Genomic DNA, 25,845 nt, shown 5'->3' with positions numbered 1-25,845 from the left:
GTAGTAAGACTTTAACCAGACCAGGGGCAAAATCCATACACAAAGGGCTGATGGAAAGAGCCTGCAGATCCCCTATACTCTCTCTTCAGGGAGGATAACACCACCAGAAGAACTGTCTTAAGTGTTAACAGTTTCTCTGACACAAACTCCAACAGCTCCAATGGATGGCTTGACAGGCCTTCCAAAACAATAGATAAGTCCCAAGAAGGGACTCGTACAGGGTGGAAAGTCCTAAGCCATCTCAAACCTTGCATGAAACGGGAGACCAGAGGATGACGACCAACTGAAACACCCCCCATGGGTACGTGCTCAGCAGATATGACTGCCACATAAACCTTAAAAGTGGCAGGAGCCACCCCTTCAGAAAAACGACTCTGAAGAAGCTCCAGCACTGTAATGTTTCTTGATCCAATAAAGAAACAATTTTGTAATAAATTGATTTTTATTCTATTTGCAGGACGGGAATCGGAGCAGCCGCAGCACTACTTAACTTCTGCTTCCTAATATACACACTCCCGGTAAGTGTAACACTACTGACACCTAGTGGTTAGTTTTAGTACTGTCAAATACAAAAACATTCTATCACTACATCCCCTTTCCTTTAGATGTAAAGAACAAGTTGTTCCAAGTAATTATGCAAACTTATAGATTAAACAAGCAGTGTACAAATTATAAGACTTAATACAACATATTACGGTCGAAAAGCATAGAGACTGGTCCTGGGCCACTCGTGGGGCCAGAGCGTCCAGACCCAGAGAAAACCAGAGCGGGCAACGCGTAGTCCACAAAAACGGTAGTTACTATTGGACCTACCACTGTTTTTTACTGTAAAACCATAATATTATTGTGAAATGTATTTTTTCTTTTTTAGTCTTTCCTTTTCTGACAACAAACAAATATTTGGTAACACTTTCTAGGGACCAATTCTCACTATTAACTAGTTGCTTATTAGAATGCACCTATTAATAAGCAGCAAATTAGGAGTTTGAGGAAAAGTCGTAGTTGATGGTTTGCTAATAGCGAGAATTGGACCTTAAAATATACTGTGACCACATTTATTTATTTTTTATTTCGTAGAATAATTAAATGATCCAACTCTAAACAGCCAGTTATGCAAACAATTTAATTACAGGAAAATACTGTTTACTTAAACTTGACATGAAACAGAAAGTATGAAAATAAATACAATTTTTACTTTTAAGGTATATATTTCATTTTTATATACAATTTATACAAATATATATAATTGTATTTTTTTAATGTCTGAATATTTGTCATGTGACATTCTATATCCATTATTTTCTCTATATCCATTTGTTAGTCAAAAATGTGAACATAATATACATATTTAGAGTCAAGAACATTTTTCTTTTTGGTATACAGTAAACCACACTTTAATACATGTAACAATTCACAGTGTATAGAAAACCTAATTTCTTTAAAGTTTTTTTTCTTTTTTTTTTCTTTTTTTTACAATTGTAGCAGTACATTTAGTTTGTAAACTATGTGCAAGAACACCCACGAGTCCATAAATGCGGCTGTATAAACAAGCATAGAAAAGTTCAGTAATGTGTGCAAGAGATCAAAGGTCACAATTTCCACTTGAACCTTTTTGCAGTGTTCCTCTATCAAGCTGCATGAAGCTGCTTATGACGTCCGCTGGCCTCACATGCGAGCTTCACATACCAGATCATCAGAGCCAACCAACCTGCCCCAGGAAAGTCTGTTGATTGCTTTTCTTATCTTCACAATACATTCAATGAAAACAAGCCACTGTCGTGCCAAGAAGAGCAATTTACTGGCAACTGTAATATGTGAGGTTGAAGTCCATTCAAAAAATGTAGGTGGAGCCCGAGTTCATTATTCATCAACAGATTAAACAGACAACAGGAGTTTAATCCTCATCCTTGCATAGACATTTCCCCGTCAGTGTAAGTTTTAAGTTCACCCTGAGAAACTTCCTGATGTACTGGAGATTTTCAGTCATCAGAAATTTTTATACCTGCTTGTGCCTCGCATTTGTTGTGATTGGTACAAGTGGTATCTCAGGTTCAAGACTTATCTTGCTTTCTACGATTTCTTCAATAGGGACATACAGTCTGCCATCTGTAGGACTCTGATGGTGAAAGAGATTGAATCAAGAATATTAATTACAGATTTTTTTTAATGGGGGAATGTGTGAATCTGAAAGTTTTCTGATTGTGAAACTAATAAATGATAATTGGCTGCACAATTTACCCGTGGATTCTCTGGTATTCTAATGTTGTTGATGAGCATGTCCTTAAAGATAAGCGTTGGCTCTGGGATTTTTGGGAATATGATGTCTTTATGCCTGAAGGAAGACAAGCAATTTTCAGTTATGTATTTAAAGTACTTAAGATTTGCCCATTTTTAACTTTTAACTAAAAACTGATCAGGTTCAATAGTATCTGTGATTCACAGGACATACAAATAAGATATAAAGAAATCTTAAAAATATACAATAACCTATACGTAATATATAAAACATGATGATGCAATAATATTGTTTCACATTTGTTCTTTTCAAATAGAAGAGCAGAACAATTAAAATCTAAATCATTCATCACCTTCTGAGCAGCACAAGAGACACTATCAGGCAACAGGAAACTATGAGCGGGATAATAATGACAGCCAGCAATGCAGGCAAATTCGGATCTCTGTTCTCACCTACGAAACAGCACAATGAAAACATTTAAGTTCAACTGTCAAAGACCAGAGGAAAGCATATGTCATTTGCAGGATGTGAAGCAAGTAACTGTACATAAACTACCAATCAAAAGTTTAGGCTCAGCAAGAATAAAAAATTTTTTTTTGGAAATAATTTATATTTCGTCGGCGCAGATGGCCTCATGGGCAGCGCGCCGACATGTAGCGCCTTTGCGCTTCGGGCGTCCCGAGTTAGTATCCCGGCTCGTGGACCTTTCCCAATCCCACCCCCCTCTCTCTCTCACCCACTTCGCTTGCTGTCGACCTACTGTCATATCTAAATAAAAGGCATAAAACGCCAAAAATAAATCTAAAAAAAAAAATAATAATTTATATTTAGAATAAATGCTCTTTTGAACTTCCAATTTATTAAAGAATCTTTAAAAAATCACAGTTTCCACAAAAAGACATCAACACTGATAAGAAATATTTATTGAGCAGCAAATCAGCATATTATACTGATTTCTGAAGGATCATGTGACACTGAAGACTGGAGTAATGATGCTGAAAATTACATATCAAAATATAAAACAGTTACTTTAAATTTTACATTTATATTTTTCTTAATATTTAAAATATAATTGTTTTACTGTTCTTTTTATCAAATAAATGTAGACTTTATGAGAATAAAATCTTGCTGACCCCAAACTTAATGTAAATGAAGTGGATTATCATTATAAAAATCTAAGTAAAGTCTAATGGTAAAGTTTAATATTTTAGGGTGTTTCTTCAGGTTGTGGCAGTTCAGGAGCCGTTTTATTTATTAAAACTGACATTTTTCTTTGTTATATACAGTACAGTTTACATTAAAATTGTCCTGCATGCCTTTTTATTTTTACTGTTTTACCCTTGTTGCAGGCTTCCTATTACTATGAGGATTATCCATAAAGTTTAACAATCTAAACAAATAGTGATTATCATAGTTGAATATGATGCTGATTTCTAGGCCCAGACATACCGTATTCCACCTCGTCACTCAGGTCACTCTTCCCTGCACCACATTTGTCTGAGAAGATGATCTGGACTCTGGCTCTGTACATGCAGTCTGAGTCATAGTCCACTTCATACTTGCTATCTTCTATGACCTTTCCTGGCGCAATCTGTAAACACAACAGAAAAATATAGGATCAGAAAATCATAGAATATGAGTCTTGTTTAACACGACATTATGCGCTACACTCCATGGCCCAATAATAGCTCTGCCAAGGCAATGCTTTAAATGTGTGTTGATACATATTGCATTATTTAAATTTTAAACAATTATTTACTCTTTACTCTTAAACATCAAAAGAGGGCAGTTATATGTGCATTTAAAGGGGTCATATGATGCTTTTTTAAAGATCATTATTTGGTGTAACAGAATATGTTGACATGCTTTAATGTTCAAAAAACACATTATTTTTCAAATACTGTACATTATTGTAAGTCCTCTATGCCCCGCCTCTCTCAAACACTTCGTTTTCTACAAAGTCCCTCCTTCCGACAAGCACAGTCTGCTCTGATTGGCCAGCTGACCCAGTGCATTGTGATTGGCCGAACCCCTCAAGCACTCGTCGGAAATGTAACACCCCTTACCATAATCGTGAGCTTCATCTTTCAAAATAAATGTAAAGACAGTAAATAATGTAATTAGTTTTACCATCAGTTCAAGCCCGAAAGGGGAACAGAGTCTCGTGACAGACACAGTGATGAATATGTGTTTGCAGTTCACAAGCCACGGTTAAGACAGCTGACTCCACTGTGATGTGTCTCGCTCGCTCGCTCTCTCTCTCTCGCTCGCTCGCACACACACACGATTCTCAAAACTCTGCATTTGAACAGTCAATAGCAAATACTTAAACTAATAACAAAACTGTAGCTGATTCAGAAGCGCCAGATTGTCATAGCAAAGTCAGAATTACCTCCTCTCCTAGGTTCACGAAACGGTCGTCCATAAAATGCATTGCTGTTCTATTGTAAGTAATCTTAAAGATTCCTAAATGCATCTACTTTCGGAAGGCCAAATAAAGTGCTTTTGCTTTCGCCTAGAAACACACAGCGTCTCCCTGACATGCTGCTTCAACACTAACTGCGGTTACTGAAACCACGCCTTCTTTCTTTGCGTGCACATTTGGGCGGCATTATGCAAATATTTCCACATAGTGAGGTAGATATGTGGGGGCGTGTTAGAACGAGCCATTTTAGGGGGGCGTGGCAGAGTCTTAACTTTGATAAAGAATATCTCTTTGGTTTTGAGACTTTAGTCTTTGCAACTTTAGGGATCTTATCTATGCACGAACAGCTTATAACACTCCAAAGAGAAAGGAAAACTTGAAATCGCATCATATGACCCCTTTAAAGCTTTAGTGAGACTGCTAATGCTTAATAGTGAATAAAGATAACCTGATCTTATACTATTACATATAAAAACACACCTGATTTACCTTATCGCACATGCTGTATGTGTAGTTGTATTTGTAGCACTGAGGTCCAAACTCATCTAAATCTGATATGTTTGTTTGAAAATGGAGATTCTGCCCATCTCTCTGGATCGTAAGTTGAGGTTTGTTTAGTTTCACTGCAAAGGAAGCCCCAAAAAAGACACTGTTAATTAGTGAAACAAACAGAGAGTAGAAAATGTGAAAAATGTAGCTAATTTTCTCTCAGCTCTTGCAGATATAGTGTTTAATATGTTAACGTAATCAACTATATTTTTTTCTTAAATAATTTGCTGTTGTGAAAATGACAATGCAACATGCTGTATTTAAGAAAACTGGCTGTTTAACTGCCTTTCTGGGCATGTTTTTAAAAAAGTGCATGTTTACCGTATTGTGCTGGCCGTTCATCCATGAAAGTGTTGTTTACAGGTTTACCCTGATAAGTGCCATTGAACAGGTAGAACATGCTTGTCGTTATGTCCTTGAGAAGTGTATCGTGTATGACGCATTCTCCAATCTTCATATCATTGCACTTTATGACCGTATCTTTCTGAGGTGACCTGAAACACACAGGTTAACTACCAATGCATGAATGAAAGGAAATATACAAAACAATTGTAAGAAAAAGAGTTACATACCAGTAATAAAAACCAAGGTCTTGGACTACGTCAATAGGACTCCAAGTGCACTTCAACCTGTTATGGGAATACTCATAGCTCCTGTTTTTCACCAGCATCACTGAAATAAATGTGGAGATTTCAAATCAGTCCCCAAGACTTTTAAAATTATATGAATTCATGAATATTAAATTAATGTGTGGATTATGTAAGAAGTGAATCTTAATGCTTGAGTTCCTTGACTATGAAAATCAGTGGTTTATTCTTTAAGACTTGATGGGCTATGAAAACTCACTGGAACATTCAGAACACATTCATGAACACCCACATTTACATGTCAATGTATGTATGGCATTGATTCAGTTACGGTGAGGCAACAAGAGAAAAGCAGGAAAGATGCTATTATTCCCAAAAATATATAAAAGCAAGCTGCTACTCTGCATATTAGTGACCGAACAATGTTTTTTTATATATATATATATATATATATATATGTATATATATATATATATATATATATATATATATATATATATATAAGTTAAATATATGAGTGTCACAGCAAAGGGTCTGAATACTTAGGACCATGTGATATTTCAGTTTTTCTTTTTTAATAAATCTGCAAAAATGTCAACAATTCTGTGTTTTTCTGTCAATATGGGGTACTGTGTGTACATTAATGAGGAAAAAAAATGAACTTAAATGATTTTAGCAAATGGCTGCAATATAACAAAGAGTGAAAAATTTAAGGGGGTCTGAATACTTTCCGTACCCACTGTATCTTTAACAGTGAATATTAGTACTATTATTAGTATATTAGTACTATGATTGGGTTTGTATTAGACATTTAAAGACAACAACAACAAAAAAGATACCATAGATTCAGTGTGAATGTGCCAATTTGTTTGTTTAGCACATTTCAGAGACGAATGTTTTGTGATGCTCTCCCAATGTAATGCAGACTTTTAAAATAGGCTATTATTGCAGGATGGATAAGCTAAAAACTCTATTGCAAACCTGCAGCTCTTAAAAACGAATTGTGTTAAATAATATAAACTGTTCATCTTATGACTTTCTTCTTAAGTAAAATGCATCAAAGGATTGTTTGTTCTGTATCCAATAATACCATAACACGTAATAAAATAAACATAGCTCCATGACTTAAGATCAATATGGAATGATTAAAAATGTACAAAGTACCAAAAAGCATTTAACATGAGATAGTTGGTTATCATGCAGGGTACCTGTAGGTGGAGGGATGCTAATGTCCAAAGATGGACTATGGTCTTTGTTTTCACAGTTTTCAGGGTTCACTGTAACACTGATGCACAGTCCATTCTCATTGGAGATATTCAATTTGCAGGTCGTGTTTTGGACTCTCCTGATTTGGCTATTTTTGTCTCTTTGCATGTCTGGTTTGGCTTTTACAGGACAGTCCTGTTGACGACAGAGGGTTTTCATGTAAAATACAGTGTACAGTACTTGTGTTCATTTTGTGTTACTGTGTGTGTGTGTGTGTGTGTGTGTGTGTGCGCACATTACTCCATACTGAGTAAGAATGAGTCACTTGTTTCTAACGAATACCTCCCATTATTCCTTTCCAGAATATTTTCCCAAGATGTTACAGCTTTTCAAGATGATAAAACAATCAAAAATAATGTAAAAATACAAACAAACAAAAAAACATTCTCTTTACTAGACAAAAAGACGTAAAATATTTTAATATATTTTAGGCATTTTTTGTGCAAAAATTGAATTATAGTGCAAAGCAAGCAGTTGTTGAACAAGCAGTGCCTGCAGGTCAACAGACCAGCTCCAAAAGGAAACTACACAAGAGCCTAAGTAAAGTATCATGTTGTTAGACAAACCACACAAATGAATTTGCATTTTTAATCTCTTTTGCATTTTTAATGTCTTTCACTATATAAAGATATTTCTCCACACACACGCACGCACACATGCACACACACTGGTTTCCATGTTTTATGGGGACTCTCAACAGGGGTATTGGTTTTTATAATGTACAAACTGCATTTTCTATTCCCTTACCCAAATCCTACCCCTAAACCTTTCTGCATTTTTAGATTCTGTTAAATTTAAAAGTTCCTTATGGGGACCAAAAAAAGTCCCCACAATGTCAAAATGTACTTTCCTTGTGGGGACATTTGGTTCCCATAACGTAGGGAATACAGTATATATAGGTTTAATCTATATATATACCGGTAGTAGTTTCAAACTTAAATATTGTAACTAATATTTTGTTCCATATTATTTTAAAATTTCGAACACACAAACACAATCACAAATAAAGTTGCTAAGTTGCTAAGAATCCAAACAACAGCGTTCCAGAAGTTGCTTTGTTTCCTCTTTCCTCTCACTTTACCAAACCTTCTTATTGTGCCTAATGTATGATGAGGGTCTTAGACTTAAGAGCTGGTCTAATCTAATGATATGACTTAAATCAATGTCATATTAAATAACTGGTCTTATTAACAGTTTTTTTTTAATTAAATACAGCCTGTGTCAAACTTCATGATGTCAGTACAACTGGCCATGCTGTTTGCTAACCCGACTGGTTCTTCTAGACGGAAGTGACTTTTCAGAAGTACTATGTTTAACTCTGAAATTCCCCAAAATACCACAGGTACCAATCAAATCAACCAAAGATCATCCAAATCAGATTATCTGTTTGTAATTAATGTGTAACATGTATAGAAGTATTTGAACACAATCAGTTTCATCAAATGCGTGTCATAAGAACCTAAAACACATATCAGATAAAAGCTTTGTAACCTCAATTTGCATTTTTTGTAATTGCTCCAACATGCACACATTTCCATTACAGTTCGTTTACTTTGTGTGAACATCATCCCAAGAGTTCATGAAAACAGAGCTTTGAAAGGAAGTACACAGTGTGTTTTATCTGTCGTACTACCAGCTTTCAGCAGCAGCCACTACAGAATTTAAACAATGACAGGCGCAGTGTTCTTAAAAGTAAATTAAATGTTTATATTAGTACTTAGTTGTATTGTTAGACTAAGTAGATTAAGAAAATCGTTATGTCTACTTCATCTCCTGTACTATAACACTCAATGGGGAACACATGAAGAAATCGAGCGCAGCGTTAGTTCAGTCAGGCCACGTAGGCATAGGCTGCGACCAGCTGACACGGTCAGCTGTCAAATCACTCCAATCACTACCATTCTCCTATTAGACACGGGACATATATACGTGGCATTACTGCTCGGTAAGTATGCTCAAACTGCTCGCAACAAGCTCCAGCACAACAGGGAGACGACAGGGTTCTCTTAGTGCCGCTGTCAATCCAAGGAACCTCTCCAACATGAACAACAGGATCCAATCACTACCATTCTCCTATTAGACACGGGACATATATACGTGGCATTACTGCTCGGTAAGTATGCTCAAACTGCTCGCAACAAGCTCCAGCACAACAGGGAGACGACAGGGTTCTCTTAGTGCCGCTGTCAATCCAAGGAACCTCTCCAACATGAACAACAGGATCCAGGCACTGGAATTGCAGCACTCGGTTTCTGCATCTCGGGCGATGTTTGACGGGCAGACTTTTAAGCTCGACATCATACTGCGCCCCTACTCCCGACTGGCTCTTCCTAGGGGTGCCCTTCTTCCCCATGCTTTCAGCGTGTTCAGAGATATTATCCACGAAGTGTATCCAGACAGGAGAAGGAATTAGATACCGATCTAGCTATCATTTCAGATCTCGCTATGTCTACGGAGGCACACTAGTCTACGAATACCACAAATAATTTTCATCTAAAGCAGCAACGTACATTCAACGCTTAATCAGCGTCTGGACTGGTCCGTGGTCGATCTTGCACTAATCAGCAGACACCTTATACGGGCCACCGAGCACTTTCATGCTCACCCTGCGGTTCGTTTTTCCACACCGCATCTCTCTGCCCTAAGACTGCTTCAACTCACGACACTAGCGCTTCGACGCCAGGAGAAGCTATGTCCAAGCATTGGTTGGCCTCACGTCTCCGAACCGCATGCCCCCATTGTGGCATGGACCCCGCGCTTATACCAGCCATTCATTCCGTATAGGCACGGCAACCACCGCGGCTTCAACAGTCTCCATACCCATGCTCAAAGCATGGGTTGGTGGTCACCATCAGCGTATCAACGATACATTAGGCCTTCAACTCAGGATGTAATACTAGCGCAAAAAACTTGAGCAGCTCTTCCATTAAAAAAAAAAAAAACAACAACTCTGCATCACGATACCATAAGGGGCACGCTGCTCTCCTACCCCTCATGCCAGCCTCAGGGACATGCTGCTTTGTTCTTGTGGTTCTCCCGCTGGAGAGAACACGACTGCTCCATATTTGGGGTCAGCTGTCAGTCCCTCGCAAAGCTTCGCAAAGAAAGAAAAAAATAAAAAAGGGGGGGCTGCTTGGAATAAAAGAAAAATCGATAATTTTGACCCATACAATGTATTATTGGCTATTGCTACAAATATACGCCAGCGACTTGTTTCTCCCGCTGGAGAGAACACCACTGCTGCATATTTGGGGTCAGCCGTCAGTCCCTCGCAAAGCTTCGCAAAGAAAGGAGAAAAAAAAATTTTTTTTAAAAAAGGGGACTGCTGTTTTCTCCCGCTGGAGAGAACACCCTTTGCTGCTATAACTGCAGGGGCCTGCTGTTCTATCCCTCAGCGAGGGACGAACACCCCTCGCTACTTAAAATCAAAGAGGGGCCTGCTATTCTCTCCCTATTTAGAGGGGAGAATACCCCTCTGCTAGCCAGTAAGCTACATCAAGAATATCTCATAACATTGTCTTTTCTCTTTTGCAGGAATGGAACAAGGATGGTTTTGGGGGGTTCTTCTTCGGGCAAGTTAATACCTCTTATTATGTTGGGGAGTTAATGTTAAAGCTCTTGTATGTTCAATTTATTCTGGAGCAAAGAACCCCCATAGGAACCATACCGCCAAAGATAAATTGTGTTTCAATAAACTCAAGTAACTTGCCAAAGTGGTCCTGTCTGAAATTAAATAATATAAACTGTTCATCTTATGACTTTCTTCTTAAGTAAAATGCATCAAAGGATTGTTTGTTCTGTATCCAATAATACCATAACACGTAATAAAATAAACATAGCTCCATGACTTAAGATCAATATGGAATGATTAAAAATGTACAAAGTACCAAAAAGCATTTAACATGAGATAGTTGGTTATCATGCAGGGTACCTGTAGGTGGAGGGATGCTAATGTCCAAAGATGGACTATGGTCTTTGTTTTCACAGTTTTCAGGGTTCACTGTAACACTGATGCACAGTCCATTCTCATTGGAGATATTCAATTTGCAGGTCGTGTTTTGGACTCTCCTGATTTGGCTATTTTTGTCTCTTTGCATGTCTGGTTTGGCTTTTACAGGACAGTCCTGTTGACGACAGAGGGTTTTCATGTAAAATACAGTGTACAGTACTTGTGTTCATTTTGTGTTACTGTGTGTGTGTGTGTGTGTGTGTGTGTGTGTGCGCACATTACTCCATACTGAGTAAGAATGAGTCACTTGTTTCTAACGAATACCTCCCATTATTCCTTTCCAGAATATTTTCCCAAGATGTTACAGCTTTTCAAGATGATAAAACAATCAAAAATAATGTAAAAATACAAACAAACAAAAAAACATTCTCTTTACTAGACAAAAAGACGTAAAATATTTTAATATATTTTAGGCATTTTTTGTGCAAAAATTGAATTATAGTGCAAAGCAAGCAGTTGTTGAACAAGCAGTGCCTGCAGGTCAACAGACCAGCTCCAAAAGGAAACTACACAAGAGCCTAAGTAAAGTATCATGTTGTTAGACAAACCACACAAATGAATTTGCATTTTTAATCTCTTTTGCATTTTTAATGTCTTTCACTATATAAAGATATTTCTCCACACACACGCACGCACACATGCACACACACTGGTTTCCATGTTTTATGGGGACTCTCAACAGGGGTATTGGTTTTTATAATGTACAAACTGCATTTTCTATTCCCTTACCCAAATCCTACCCCTAAACCTTTCTGCATTTTTAGATTCTGTTAAATTTAAAAGTTCCTTATGGGGACCAAAAAAAGTCCCCACAATGTCAAAATGTACTTTCCTTGTGGGGACATTTGGTTCCCATAACGTAGGGAATACAGTATATATAGGTTTAATCTATATATATACCGGTAGTAGTTTCAAACTTAAATATTGTAACTAATATTTTGTTCCATATTATTTTAAAATTTCGAACACACAAACACAATCACAAATAAAGTTGCTAAGTTGCTAAGAATCCAAACAACAGCGTTCCAGAAGTTGCTTTGTTTCCTCTTTCCTCTCACTTTACCAAACCTTCTTATTGTGCCTAATGTATGATGAGGGTCTTAGACTTAAGAGCTGGTCTAATCTAATGATATGACTTAAATCAATGTCATATTAAATAACTGGTCTTATTAACAGTTTTTTTTTAATTAAATACAGCCTGTGTCAAACTTCATGATGTCAGTACAACTGGCCATGCTGTTTGCTAACCCGACTGGTTCTTCTAGACGGAAGTGACTTTTCAGAAGTACTATGTTTAACTCTGAAATTCCCCAAAATACCACAGGTACCAATCAAATCAACCAAAGATCATCCAAATCAGATTATCTGTTTGTAATTAATGTGTAACATGTATAGAAGTATTTGAACACAATCAGTTTCATCAAATGCGTGTCATAAGAACCTAAAACACATATCAGATAAAAGCTTTGTAACCTCAATTTGCATTTTTTGTAATTGCTCCAACATGCACACATTTCCATTACAGTTCGTTTACTTTGTGTGAACATCATCCCAAGAGTTCATGAAAACAGAGCTTTGAAAGGAAGTACACAGTGTGTTTTATCTGTCGTACTACCAGCTTTCAGCAGCAGCCACTACAGAATTTAAACAATGACAGGCGCAGTGTTCTTAAAAGTAAATTAAATGTTTATATTAGTACTTAGTTGTATTGTTAGACTAAGTAGATTAAGAAAATCGTTATGTCTACTTCATCTCCTGTACTATAACACTCAATGGGGAACACATGAAGAAATCGAGCGCAGCGTTAGTTCAGTCAGGCCACGTAGGCATAGGCTGCGACCAGCTGACACGGTCAGCTGTCAAATTGCTCCAATCACTACCATTCTCCTATTAGACACGGGACATATATACGTGGCATTACTGCTCGGTAAGTATGCTCAAACTGCTCGCAACAAGCTCCAGCACAACAGGGAGACGACAGGGTTCTCTTAGTGCCGCTGTCAATCCAAGGAACCTCTCCAACATGAACAACAGGATCCAGGCACTGGAATTGCAGCACTCGGTTTCTGCATCTCGGGCGATGTTTGACGGGCAGACTTTTAAGCTCGACATCATACTGCGCCCCTACTCCCGACTGGCTCTTCCTAGGGGTGCCCTTCTTCCCCATGCTTTCAGCGTGTTCAGAGATATTATCCACGAAGTGTATCCAGACAGGAGAAGGAATTAGATACCGATCTAGCTATCATTTCAGATCTCGCTATGTCTACGGAGGCACACTAGTCTACGAATACCACAAATAATTTTCATCTAAAGCAGCAACGTACATTCAACGCTTAATCAGCGTCTGGACTGGTCCGTGGTCGATCTTGCACTAATCAGCAGACACCTTATACGGGCCACCGAGCACTTTCATGCTCACCCTGCGGTTCGTTTTTCCACACCGCATCTCTCTGCCCTAAGACTGCTTCAACTCACGACACTAGCGCTTCGACGCCAGGAGAAGCTATGTCCAAGCATTGGTTGGCCTCACGTCTCCGAACCGCATGCCCCCATTGTGGCATGGACCCCGCGCTTATACCAGCCATTCATTCCGTATAGGCACGGCAACCACCGCGGCTTCAACAGTCTCCATACCCATGCTCAAAGCATGGGTCGGTGGTCATCATCAGCTTATCAACGATACATTAGGCCTTCAACTCAGGATGTAATACTAGCGCAAAAAACTTGAGCAGCTCTTCCATTAAAAAAAAAAAAAAACAACAACTCTGCATCACGATACCATAAGGGGCACGCTGCTCTCCTACCCCTCATGCCAGCCTCAGGGACATGCTGCTTTGTTCTTGTGGTTCTCCCGCTGGAGAGAACACGACTGCTCCATATTTGGGGTCAGCTGTCAGTCCCTCGCAAAGCTTCGCAAAGAAAGAAAAAAATAAAAAAGGGGGGGCTGCTTGGAATAAAAGAAAAATCGATAATTTTGACCCATACAATGTATTATTGGCTATTGCTACAAATATACGCCAGCGACTTGTTTCTCCCGCTGGAGAGAACACCACTGCTGCATATTTGGGGTCAGCCGTCAGTCCCTCGCAAAGCTTCGCAAAGAAAGGAGAAAAAAAAATTTTTTTTAAAAAAGGGGACTGCTGTTTTCTCCCGCTGGAGAGAACACCCTTTGCTGCTATAACTGCAGGGGCCTGCTGTTCTATCCCTCAGCGAGGGACGAACACCCCTCGCTACTTAAAATCAAAGAGGGGCCTGCTATTCTCTCCCTATTTAGAGGGGAGAATACCCCTCTGCTAGCCAGTAAGCTACATCAAGAATATCTCATAACATTGTCTTTTCTCTTTTGCAGGAATGGAACAAGGATGGTTTTGGGGGGTTCTTCTTCGGGCAAGTTAATACCTCTTATTATGTTGGGGAGTTAATGTTAAAGCTCTTGTATGTTCAATTTATTCTGGAGCAAAGAACCCCCATAGGAACCATACCGCCAAAGATAAATTGTGTTTCAATAAACTCAAGTAACTTGCCAAAGTGGTCCTGTCTGAAATAGCGACTTGTTTCTCCCGCTGGAGAGAACACCACTGCTGCATATTTGGGGTCAGCCGTCAGTCCCTCGCAAAGCTTCGCAAAGAAAGGAGAAAAAAAAATTTTTTTTAAAAAAGGGGACTGCTGTTTTCTCCCGCTGGAGAGAACACCCTTTGCTGCTATAACTGCAGGGGCCTGCTGTTCTATCCCTCAGCGAGGGACGAACACCCCTCGCTACTTAAAATCAAAGAGGGGCCTGCTATTCTCTCCCTATTTAGAGGGGAGAATACCCCTCTGCTAGCCAGTAAGCTACATCAAGAATATCTCATAACATTGTCTTTTCTCTTTTGCAGGAATGGAACAAGGATGGTTTTGGGGGGTTCTTCTTCGGGCAAGTTAATACCTCTTATTATGTTGGGGAGTTAATGTTAAAGCTCTTGTATGTTCAATTTATTCTGGAGCAAAGAACCCCCATAGGAACCATACCGCCAAAGATAAATTGTGTTTCAATAAACTCAAGTAACTTGCCAAAGTGGTCCTGTCTGAAATGCTGTTTAAATGGAAAAGGGAAAAGGGAAAAGAGAGATAAGTACACACATAAATGAAACTAAACAAGTGATGAGAAAACAACAAACCCAAGGTAGACTTTGACTTTGGCTTATGTGGGTAAGAGCTGCGGCAATAAAGTATCAGTGAACGAAAATGTCCAACTGACCTAGTTTTGTTTCGCTGACTTCAGATGGACGAAAACACATGATAAACTCCAGTTCAGTGTTTGTTCAGGGCTTCTCAGACCTGGTTAATGGCATGACTACAGAGAAAAACAATGCTCCCTGTACTACAAAAAGTGTGCCAGGGTCATTTATACTATGGTCTGGTTTGACTCATATTTTCATAAAACTGAGTTAAAAATATGGGACAACAAAACCATTTTTTAAATTGTATTATTGTTACTGTTATTCACCATTATATGACAGCATACATAGAGAAAATATATTTTAAACAGCATTTATTTTATTCCAAGTATGCATTTGGTTTTATTAACATAACATTAATTTAGAGTGCACATGGAATATTAGTACTTTTTAAATGCTTATCTGTAAAACTACAGGGCTATTTGAATCGAGAAGGCAAAAATGTCACTAAAGACCAGCTGCTTGCATAAATCCTAACTGAACATGATAACCTAGTCCTTAAAGACTTGTCTCCTCTTGTCCTCTTGGGTTCTGTCCCAAGCTATTTTGAAGTTAGGAAAATGCATCTGCATTAGAAAGTTTTAAACCCTTGAAATATCTGCTGGGAAAATCAATCAATAAATAAAACGTGAACTTTCGCCTTCAGTATCCGGAGTGACGCATCAGATGCGCAGCAATAACAACAACCGAACATTTCCAGGAAGTGTAGATCATTTCTGCACATTAGCTTGGAGAAATTTTGGCCCGATCCTCCTTAAACATTGCTTAAATAGCTACATCGGTGGTCTTGTTTTGCTGGGATTGCTCTCCTCGGGACCTATGGACCTCAGGACGTTTTTGGGATTGAAGTTTGGGAATTTGACTTTGGAAGTTCAAATTCATTTCTGATTTAACTATTTAATATAGTAGACTTACTGTACAGCATATCCTCCAGACGAGCAAGCATATTAATCTTTGAGGGATTGTTTTTTTGGATAGTCCAGCTATACAGTAGACTGTTGGATCTTAAACCCACAAAATGTAGCGAGGAACAGACTTTGATTGAGAACACCCAGGTTTATGTTCTGCCAACAGTGCAGGAACTCCCTCAAACTTAGCCCTGGAATGGATCATAAAACGGATCCCAAAGAACCACATATTTATTCCATAATTAATCATATTTAAAAAAGAACAGATCTCAAAGCCCTCGATAGGATCCGATCACAGCATCGTTAAAAACACATGTAGAAATATAAAACATTTTTATGAGTTCACAGACTTTCTACTGTAGTTTCCCAGCAAATGCAGTCCATTCAAATGTTGAGGTGACTCACCTGAGAGTGGCGCACGTCCACCGTGTAGTTGACTTTGCAATCAGGGTCAAGATCCTTTGGCTTTTCCCATGTTAAATTAAGAGTGAAAGGTGTCTCCCATTTGAAAGTCAGGTTCCTTGGTGGAGGGAGCTCTGTGGGGTACAAGAGGAGTGGCACACTGTTATGAAGAAGAAACAACGTTCAAAAAGAAAGTAACAGTAGTAGCGGTAGTGACATTCTGTCCTTTGTTTGTAGTAGTAAGAAACTAGCCTACTACAGGGAGCAAGTCGAGACAAGAAGCAGGTTTAGTCGCAACACACTGGCGGGTCTTCAGGAGAAAGTCTCTGACGTCACAGCTTTCGGGAATTATACAGGATATCCCGCACGCGCTGTCATAGGAAAACTTCAGGGAAGCACGTTCCTAAAAAAAACACGCATAGACATAAAAACCGTAAACCCACCTGATATGCCTTCAACCCCGACGAACATGAGTGAGACAGAGAAGCATATCATTAGGGAGATATCCCAAACTCGAAACATCCTCTTCAAAGGTTTTATCGGATGGATATTCCGCGTAATAAAATCCAAAGTGAAGTCCCTTAATCCTCTGTTGATATTCTCAAAACGCGATATTTTACCTTTTCTTTTTAAGTGGTCGTAGTCGTGCTGGACGTAATAAGGCAAGAGTTAAATGGACACTCGACGCGTCTGTCAGCCTCGCGCTCAAAGCAAAAGTGCGACTGGAGCCTGTTGGACTCTCTGTCAGACTGCAGTGGGTGGAGTGTGCGCACTCACATTCACATGCTCTCTGTGGATTAAAGGGGAACTTTAGACGTACTCTTAAACACATTTTAGTTTTGCTACAGTAAATCTACACATTCACATAGAGCAGTGGCAAGTGCGTGAGGTTGTCATGGTAACCACATACAGTACCCACGAATTACAGCTGCGCTTCTGTTCTGCCGCACTGAACTTAGCAATAAACACGTTTAAAATGCACACTAAACATGTCCGTCAAGACGATCTCAAAGCAGGCTTTTATTAAGCAATCAAGGAGTGAATTACTCATCCACTGTTTTTTAAAACAGACATTTGTTGGGCTTGATTCTAGTTAATGCGCAATGAGGCGCACACTTTGAATAGACGATAAACAGTTTATATTCTAAAATCTATTTAGAGGTTGTGTTCTGTGAAAATTAAATAACATTTGGATGTGGGCATAAAAGTAGTGTGCGGCTAAACCGGCTGCATCACCTTTATCTGATTGTCCGGGTCCGGAATCATGAAGCACGGCATTAATATCTTCATCGGAGTTTTTCGTTGTCTCCAGATTTCTCTGCAGTTCGTGTATGTTGTTAAAAACGCATTTTATTCCACACAACAGGCAAGCATTACCGTTAAGTCTATTATCCACCAAAATGCCGATTCGTCACGTGACAATTCTTACGCAAATGAGTTAAGTTTCTTTTGATTTATTAATTTACTTACAATAACAATTTAAAATGTATTAACTTTTACATGTATTATTAACTGCATGATATGCATTTTTACTTCATGGAAAAAACTTTATAAATAAATATTTAGTCAAATTCGCTAAGGGGGAGCCAGGCTGACTTAAAGGGATAGTTCACCCAAAAATGAATATTTGATGTTTATCTGCTTACCCCCAGGGCCTCCAAGATGTAGGTGACTTTGTTTCTTCAGTAGAACACATATGATGATTTTTTACTTTAACCGTTGCAGTCTGTCAGTCTTATAATGCATAGCAATGGTTACAAAATCTATGAGAGTAAAAAAAACATGCACAGACAAATCCAAATTAAACCCTGCGGCTCGTGACGACACATTGATGTCCTAAGACACAAAACGATTGGTTTGTGCCAGAAACCGAACAGTATTTATATCATATAAATATATACACCACTGTGTCCAACTGTCTTTGTGCGCGCGCACGGCATCCGGTGCGTGAGGTGTGTACGCGCTCTGGCGTAGTTTACGTTAATGGGTGTGTTGATATCCAGCCGAAGAGCAATCAACCATAACTTCAGGCGAGCAGGCTCAGAAGTTGGGAATACGTGGAAAGTCACCACTCCCGAATGAGTTCGCGCGAGAGAACGTAATCTTTTAGTTTTAAGTCGGTTTGAACAATCCGGATAAGCGTAAGTAAGTACCATTTTGATTAGCCGTCGTACCTACAATGACTGTGCACTGTGTAACCAATGAGTGACGTATACGCGCGAGAGATCACTTGCGTAAACTACGCCAGAGCGCGTACACACCTCACGTATCGGATGCCGTGCGCGCGCTCAAAGCAGTTGGACATACTGGTGTATTAGAGGTAAAAAATTATATAAATACTGTTCGGTTTCTGGCACAAACCAATCGTTTCGTGTGTTAGGACATCAATGTGTCATCACGAGCCACAGGGTTTAATTTGGATTTGTCTGTGCATGTTTTTTTTACTCTCATAGATTTTGTTACCATTGCCATGCATTATACGACTGATAGACTGCAACGGTTTGTGTTAAAAATCATGTGTTCTATTGAAGAAACAAAGTCACCTACATCTTGGATGCCCTGGGGGTAAGCAGATAAACATCAAATCTTCTTTTTTGGGTGAACTATCCCTTTAAGATTGCATGATTTTGTCTTTAGATTTTTGTGTTTTTACATATGAAGCATGTATCATGATGGATTAGTCATGTCAACGGTTAAGCTCCCACAACCAGTTTTATGGTCAGATCAGATACTCACAGTAAACCCTTACACACATATCACAAGTGTAAGATTATTATAGTAATCATCTCCAGTGTCCCACAGGCAACAAAATGGATTGTGTAAAATGCCACCTTAGCCAAATTATATGGATATGGATTTAAAAAATACATATTTAACGATTCTAATGCAGAGGTGATAAATTCTCATGGGAGAAAAGTATCAAATGAGGTCTGAAACCTGTTTTACAGACAAGTCACAGATTTTATCTATCATTTTTTCTAAGTATTTCCCCACAAATTGTGTGCACGTTTGGAGAATAGAGCAGTACGTGTCTTGGGAAAACAGTGCTTTTCAAAAGAGCTGAGAATAAACATCACCAAAGACATTTTCGTTAGAAATACTCACTTTATCTTATGAATTACAGACCACAGAGGGGAAAACAACATTCATACATTATATGCTGACAAAACGTGAAGGAAATTGTGAAACTAATCATCGGAAATGGCAGCTTGTCTCACACTATCCTAATAGCAAATTCAGAGTCCATTGCTGATGACTTTATTACTAGACCAGACAATGCAGACATTTTAATGATGACAACTGCTTGCAAATACTGCTTTATCAATACTGTGTATGTTTGACATGTGTATGTCGCGCACACACACACACACTCAGTCTCACACACACACATATACATTTACAACAAATGGACAATTTCCTATATAAATCTACATATCCTCTGTTTTGTTATTTGCATATTCAGTGCAGCAAGGTCTGATAAGTATTAACAGCATTTTTGAACATAAATCAGCCCTTGATAGGCTCTACTGGCTGTATCCATGGGCAGTTACTAAGGACCAGCCCAGCTAAAAACAAATGTTTACAATGGGAATCACAAAAATCAGCTTAAACTGGATATCAATATGCTGTTACATTCTGCATTATATTATTCCTTATGATAAAGTCAGCTGTTCTCTACCATCATGGGGTACGCATTCATTTTAAAAAGCTTTACATATACATATTTATATATCATTGTTGTAACCCCAGATGGCTTTGTTCAATTTCATGACAGAAATTATGCAATGATCTTAGTTCAGTCTAACAAACGTGCAGCCAGTCAGTAAGCACCGCACTGATGTGTACTACTGAAAATAGGGAAGAGGGAGGGTGTGATTTGACCACATACAGTAGTAGCTAGTTTAAATTCTTTTTTTCGCCAGCTGGCAGTAGGAAGACCGGCATCTTAAACTGACTACCATGTTTCTCCCAAACTACACATGCAGTTTGCACCAAGCATCAAACAGAATTAAGGGGAAAGTCAACAAAAGAATATTACAATCATGATTTTGCTCAGTAAAAAAGTCAAAAAATCAATATTTGTATAAATAATTAAAAAAGTCAAACTTTTATTGTACCATTGTTTTTTGAGTTGAAAAAATAATAGAAATAAACAAAAAGGTACCTTCCATATACTTTTTTGGAATCAAATGAAAGTTTGTAACGTAGTGATTCATCTTGAATCTTATAACCAAGTCATTTTCATTTTCATTTTCATTCAGGGAACACACATACTGGTAAAAAATGTATAGCCTGAATGCACTGCAAGTCGCTTTGGATAAAAGCGTTTGCTGAATGCATAAATTATTATTATTTTTTTCGGAAGATACTGTCTATAGAGAAAATGAATAGCAAAAATACTTTCAGAATCAACGCCTCTGAAAATGTGGGCGTTCACTGTTGCGCTCTGTTGTGATCATTGTAATGCTATTTTTGCAACTGTGAATTTTATCATTCCATACAGTGATTCAGTTTTAGGCTTTATGATCACCTGCCATTTTCAGCAAATAAAACTGTCAATGTAAAAGTCATTTCATATGGAAATGTAGGCATGTAGTATAAACTGTGCATTTGATCTTTGGTGTATTGTGTGATCCAATTAAACTGCATGTTTTATTTCCAGTGGCATGCCTGTAATTTAAAATAGACAGTTTGGTTAACATGCAAAATGGATTGTACAACAGAGAACATGTACAGTCAAAATGTAATAGCATTGGTAACTCATTTTACTTATAAAGAATACAAGAAAAAAAAATACTGGACTTGAATTTATACATCAATAATTGATTGGATCATGAAAAGTGGTCATATAGAGGTGACTGGATATATGAAAAGATGATATTTATGCAAAAAGAAAGGTCAAATTACAACACACCAAGACATAATTATGAGATAAAAAGTTACAATTATGAGATAAAATCATAATTATGACCAAAACGTGAAATTTATGACATTTATCACATAAATTAGGACTGTCATAATTTAGATTTTTTATTTCATAATTACAACTTTTTATGTCAGTTTCGTCTTAACTGAATTCAGTCCATTTTTTACTTTTATCTCATAACAATGACTTTTTATGTCAGAATATCAAGTTCATGTCATAATTGACTTTATATCATCATAATGAGATATTATAATTTTGACCTTTTATGTCATAATTATGATATACGAAACCATGACATTTTTTCTTATGTGGTGGAAATAGGTTTCCATAACGGTAAGAGAGTAAGTGTTGAAAAACAAGGTGGCTTGGTGATGCGAGCTTAAAAGGAACCTCAATGCAAACATGATAAGACCAGGAATGTGCATTAAGAAAGTAAATAGGGTCGATTTTGACTTCATGCTGCCATTAAAATGAACTGTAAAAAGCAATATTTACACAACAAGTAAAAACATGATGCTTGCTGAAGGCCTAGAATCTTGGTTTGTACATTCAGGTGCGAGGAGAGCTGATTGTCCATCAGGTTCTAGCTCAGGTCAGTGGAGGTTCCACTGATAGCACTGAACACATGAAGAGAGTTCTGCAGCAGGGAACGCATCATATCCTCCTGGAAGATCTGAGGGGCGGCAGAAAACAGGATGAGGATTTCGAAATGAAGTGGGAGATTTGGAGTCATGTTATTAGATGCTAACATGATCTCACTCACTCAAGTACAATTACGGGATATATTCATAGGATATGTTTCAAGTGCATGCACAAATATTTAAAACAGTATTAGACAAATACTTTTTTGTAACAAAAGCGGTTACCTAGAACTCAATCTATAGGACATGGCAGCATAATGAAGAAAAACAGAGACACATTAGAAGCAGGACAGCATTATATTCACACTAACACCTCAAACAAAGAGAAGAAAAATAGCACTTTTCAACTGATTAATTTAGTTTAAACACCTAAGTACTCGTTTTTAACCAGTGACCTACACATTTTGAAACAAATTACCACATTCTCACTTCCAGTAGCAGTTCAGTTTTTAATAATCATGATGACACATTAAGCTGTAGTTCCACAGGCAAACACTCACTTGCCGTAACTCTGTTGGAGGAAACAACTGTGTTTAGACTTTATAGAGGAACTAATCTATTACCAAATGTCTTAATAGAAATATATCCTGTCCTGACAGAAGATGACTGCTGTGCTGAAAGTACAGAGCTCTGACATGCATTTCAAATAATCTGATGATGAGATGTGTGAGAAAAAGTACATTCACATACAGGAGACGAGAACTGCCTGTGCATACAAATTCATATGTATAACTGCCTAAGGATTATATTGTATTGTATGATCTGAATAGAAATCATACTGTGACTTTAAACAGTTTTTACTCTACAACTGTCAAACTAAAAGCACTTAAATAGTTTTAAGCTAATTCTAGCCTACGTACTTCTTGTTAACTTCATCTAAAAGTTAAGTTCACTCATCAAAAAGACTCAATCAGATTAACTTAACACACTTCTATGGAAAAAGACAAATGCAACTGCTGTTTTTTTTTTTAAACTAAGCTAGTGTTCAGCTAACCTAGTTTTTACAGTGTTCACTTTATCACTATAAACAATGTCTTAAACCATACAGTAAATTTGAATTTGTCTGAAAATGTAATACATTCATCGATGCACAAGAACCACGATTACGATGTTTTTTTGTGTTTAAGACATTATATGACTGTTCTTTAAACTGTAAAAGGAGCCTTAAAAAATGTGATGGCAAATAATTAATTGGAACTTGTGAAACCGGTCCTTAGTCAGGTTTTGGAAAGCAAAGACCTGGGGCTTTGTGCTTCTAAAGAAAACCAGCAAAGTGCATTGATGTTGGAGTTGTCAATTATTTACATTTTATTAAATAAGTTACATTTTAAATCAATTCTATAAAAGGATATATTGCAAGGTCCCAAATGAAGGTCATTTTAAAATATCACTGTGGCAGATGAGTAAATCATTAAATAGTCATAATAACAAAGGTCTTGGCTGTAGATGTCAGTTGTTCACAGTAAATTAACACATTCATTTTGAAACCGTGGAAATCTGCATTTCCATTTTTACCAGTCTATAAGACCAGTGTCAAATCGCAAGGGTAAAATACAGAAAAAAACTGTTATTTGTTTAAAGTATTTTAAATCTGTCACTCTCAAACTCTTCAGTCAAGTGTGTCATCTCAGGAAACAATCTCTCCGGGACAACTGAGTGTGCAAGACAAACCTGTTCCCCTTTCACTGTGCCAGCCTAACAAACCTGTCTGCCAATCACTGCCTTCAAGCTCAAAACCATGAAGCTTTTAAATAATATTTTCTAAACCAGTGGACACACACGGAAAATGTGGTTTGTGGTTTGTTTACTGAGGGAAATGGCCAGTTAGCCCACTTCTTGGAGTCTGCCTGGACAAGAGTTTTTAGTCTTTTGTCAAATAACTTCTTAACTTAGTGTGGCAATACATTTCTGGGGCTTACTGATGGCACCGAAACAAAAAATGAGGAACAAAATCATGATGGGTCAACATTTTCATGAGAAGTGGCATAGAGGCCATCAGATATGCAACAATGGCATGCACATCAGTCTGAAAATCAAATGAAAAGCGGCTAATATTACATAGATGTTGCCACTGCCAGTTAGATGGCACCAATCAATTAAGGCTTTTAAATCGGGAAGTTGATCTAAAGTTTCAACAAACACGAAAAACAGATAATACACCAAATGATCTAGAAAGTAGTTGAATGGAGTCTGTATGTTAAGCAGTTTGGGCTGAACAGGGTTATTTTAGTTAGTTTAGCCTTATTTAGTTATTTCAGGGTTATTGTAGTAGTATTAGGTAGGTACTTTTTTATTGCTATTTTTATTTCATTTTAGTTAAAGTTTTAGTATTTTTGGCTTTTGTAGTTGGCTTTTTAACTACATACTCTTCATTCATTTTTATTTTGGTTTTAGTTAATTTAGAACATCAAGAATAATGAAAACTAATAGTATCCAAATGTTGCTGAAAAATAGTTAAGTTAAGTAACAAATATTCTTTTATGCTTTTAGATTTAGTTCACTATAATAACCCTGTGGCTGAATTAATTGCAGAAATTTGTTGTATAGAAGTAGAAAGAAGAACAAGAACTAAGAACTATAAATGACCAACCAAACATACCTGCTCATGGATGATATCCGAAAGTTCTATCACCATGCTTTTGAAGTTAGCCTTTAGTCCCTCGTGATACTCATACTGATCCTCCTTAATGAGTCTCTCGTTAATGTCCAGAGCCATGCTGCATGCATTGACAAATTGCCTGCAACACATATAACCAAACAATTGAGCATTACAGAAACAATGCAATAATATAAACAATAAAAAAGCAGCAACATACAGTGGTGTGTTTAAATGAAGGTTTTTATTATTAAGGGAAAACAAAATCCAAAACTACATGGCCCTGTGTGAAGAAGTGTTTGCCCCCCTGTTAAAACTGTGGTTTATCACACCTGAGTTCAATTTCTCTAGCCACACCCAGGTCTGATTACTGCCACACCTGTTCGCAATCAAGAAATCTCTTAAATAGGACCTGCCTGACAAAGTGAAGTAGACCAAAATATCCTCAAAAGCTAGACATCATGCCGAGATCCAAAGAAATTCAGAAACAAATGAGAAAGAAAGTAATTGAGATCTATCAGTCTGGAAAAGGTTATAAAGCCATTTCTAAAGCTTTGGGACTCCAGCAAACCACAGTGAGAGCCATTATTCACAAATGGCAAAAACATGGAACAGTGGAGAACCTTCCCAGGAGTGACCGGCTGACCAAAATTACCCCAAGAGCACAGCGACGACTCATCCAAAAGGACACAAAAGACCCCACAACAACATCCAAAGAACTGCAGGCCTCACTTGCCCCAGTTAAGGTCAGTGTTCATGACTCCACCATAACAAAGACTGGGCAAAAATGGTTTGCATGGCACAGTCCCAAGACGAAAACCGCTGCTGAGCAAAAAGAACATAAAGACTAGGGCTGCACGATTAATCGCAAGCGATATTTAACGCGCATCTTATCAGTAAAGCCGGTTCTTTAATCAGGGGTAAATCTCCATCACCTGCGTGCTTTCACATTGAGCAGCATTAACTACACAGAGCCGTTGTTCACTGACGAGCTGCGCCAAACCACGTTCATATTCGCGCGATTTTTAGCGCAGCTCCTCAGTGAACAACGGCTCTGTGTAGTTAATGCTGCTCCATGTGAA

General features: G+C 37.9%; 2 protein-coding genes across 4 annotated transcripts in view; both read right to left on the bottom strand.

Moving 5' to 3' along the window:
- Positions 1-1,734: 1,734 nt before the first annotated feature.
- On the bottom strand, positions 1,735-17,378 carry LOC107548812 (interleukin-13 receptor subunit alpha-1-like). 3 transcript variants are annotated; one of them, XM_016229634.1, is made up of 10 exons: positions 17,043-17,378; positions 16,603-16,733; positions 10,995-11,187; positions 5,783-5,882; positions 5,532-5,704; positions 5,151-5,284; positions 3,686-3,827; positions 2,589-2,688; positions 2,239-2,332; positions 1,735-2,116 (listed from the first exon to the last, which is right to left on the bottom strand). In XM_016229634.1, the coding sequence occupies exons 1-10, from the start codon at positions 17,119-17,121 to the stop codon at positions 1,997-1,999; spliced, it is 1,266 nt and encodes a 421-aa protein (XP_016085120.1). In that variant the 5' UTR covers positions 17,122-17,378; the 3' UTR covers positions 1,735-1,996. The 3 variants fall into 3 exon arrangements, with proteins under 3 accessions (XP_016085120.1, XP_016085122.1, XP_016085121.1); XM_016229636.1 differs by lacking the exon at positions 17,043-17,378 and adding an exon at positions 16,856-17,018; XM_016229635.1 differs by lacking the exons at positions 10,995-11,187; positions 16,603-16,733; positions 17,043-17,378 and adding an exon at positions 7,006-7,242.
- A 4,290-nt stretch (positions 17,379-21,668) lies between these two features.
- Positions 21,669-25,845, bottom strand: part of LOC107548778 (dedicator of cytokinesis protein 11-like) — an 86,165-nt gene continuing 81,988 nt past the window's right edge. Inside the window, exons 45-46 of the mRNA XM_016229585.1 lie at positions 24,767-24,905; positions 21,669-22,199 (exon numbers count right to left, since the gene is read on the bottom strand). Of these exons, the coding sequence (XP_016085071.1) occupies positions 22,110-22,199; positions 24,767-24,905 (229 nt within the window). The 3' untranslated portion in view covers positions 21,669-22,109. The remainder of the gene's footprint in view (positions 22,200-24,766; positions 24,906-25,845) is intronic.

The sequence above is a fragment of the Sinocyclocheilus grahami genome, unplaced genomic scaffold, assembly GCF_001515645.1.
Source record: "Sinocyclocheilus grahami isolate Dianchi unplaced genomic scaffold, SAMN03320097.WGS_v1.1 scaffold355.1, whole genome shotgun sequence".
NCBI lineage: Eukaryota > Metazoa > Chordata > Actinopteri > Cypriniformes > Cyprinidae > Sinocyclocheilus > Sinocyclocheilus grahami.
Note: the sequence above shows the minus strand (reverse complement) of the source record. Positions and strands in the feature narration are given on the sequence as shown.

Bases quoted from the DNA above. Each gene is read 5' to 3' on its own strand.
- LOC107548812 (XM_016229634.1), bottom strand. From the start codon at position 17,121: ATGTTTCGAGTTTGGGATATCTCCCTAATGATATGCTTCTCTGTCTCA. The intron at 5,705-5,782 runs GTATGTAACTCT...TGTGTGTTTCAG, and splicing joins GACCTTGGTTTTTATTACTG to GTCACCTCAGAAAGATACGG. The intron at 2,333-2,588 runs GTGATGAATGAT...GTCTTCCTTCAG, and splicing joins TCTCTTGTGCTGCTCAGAAG to GCATAAAGACATCATATTCC.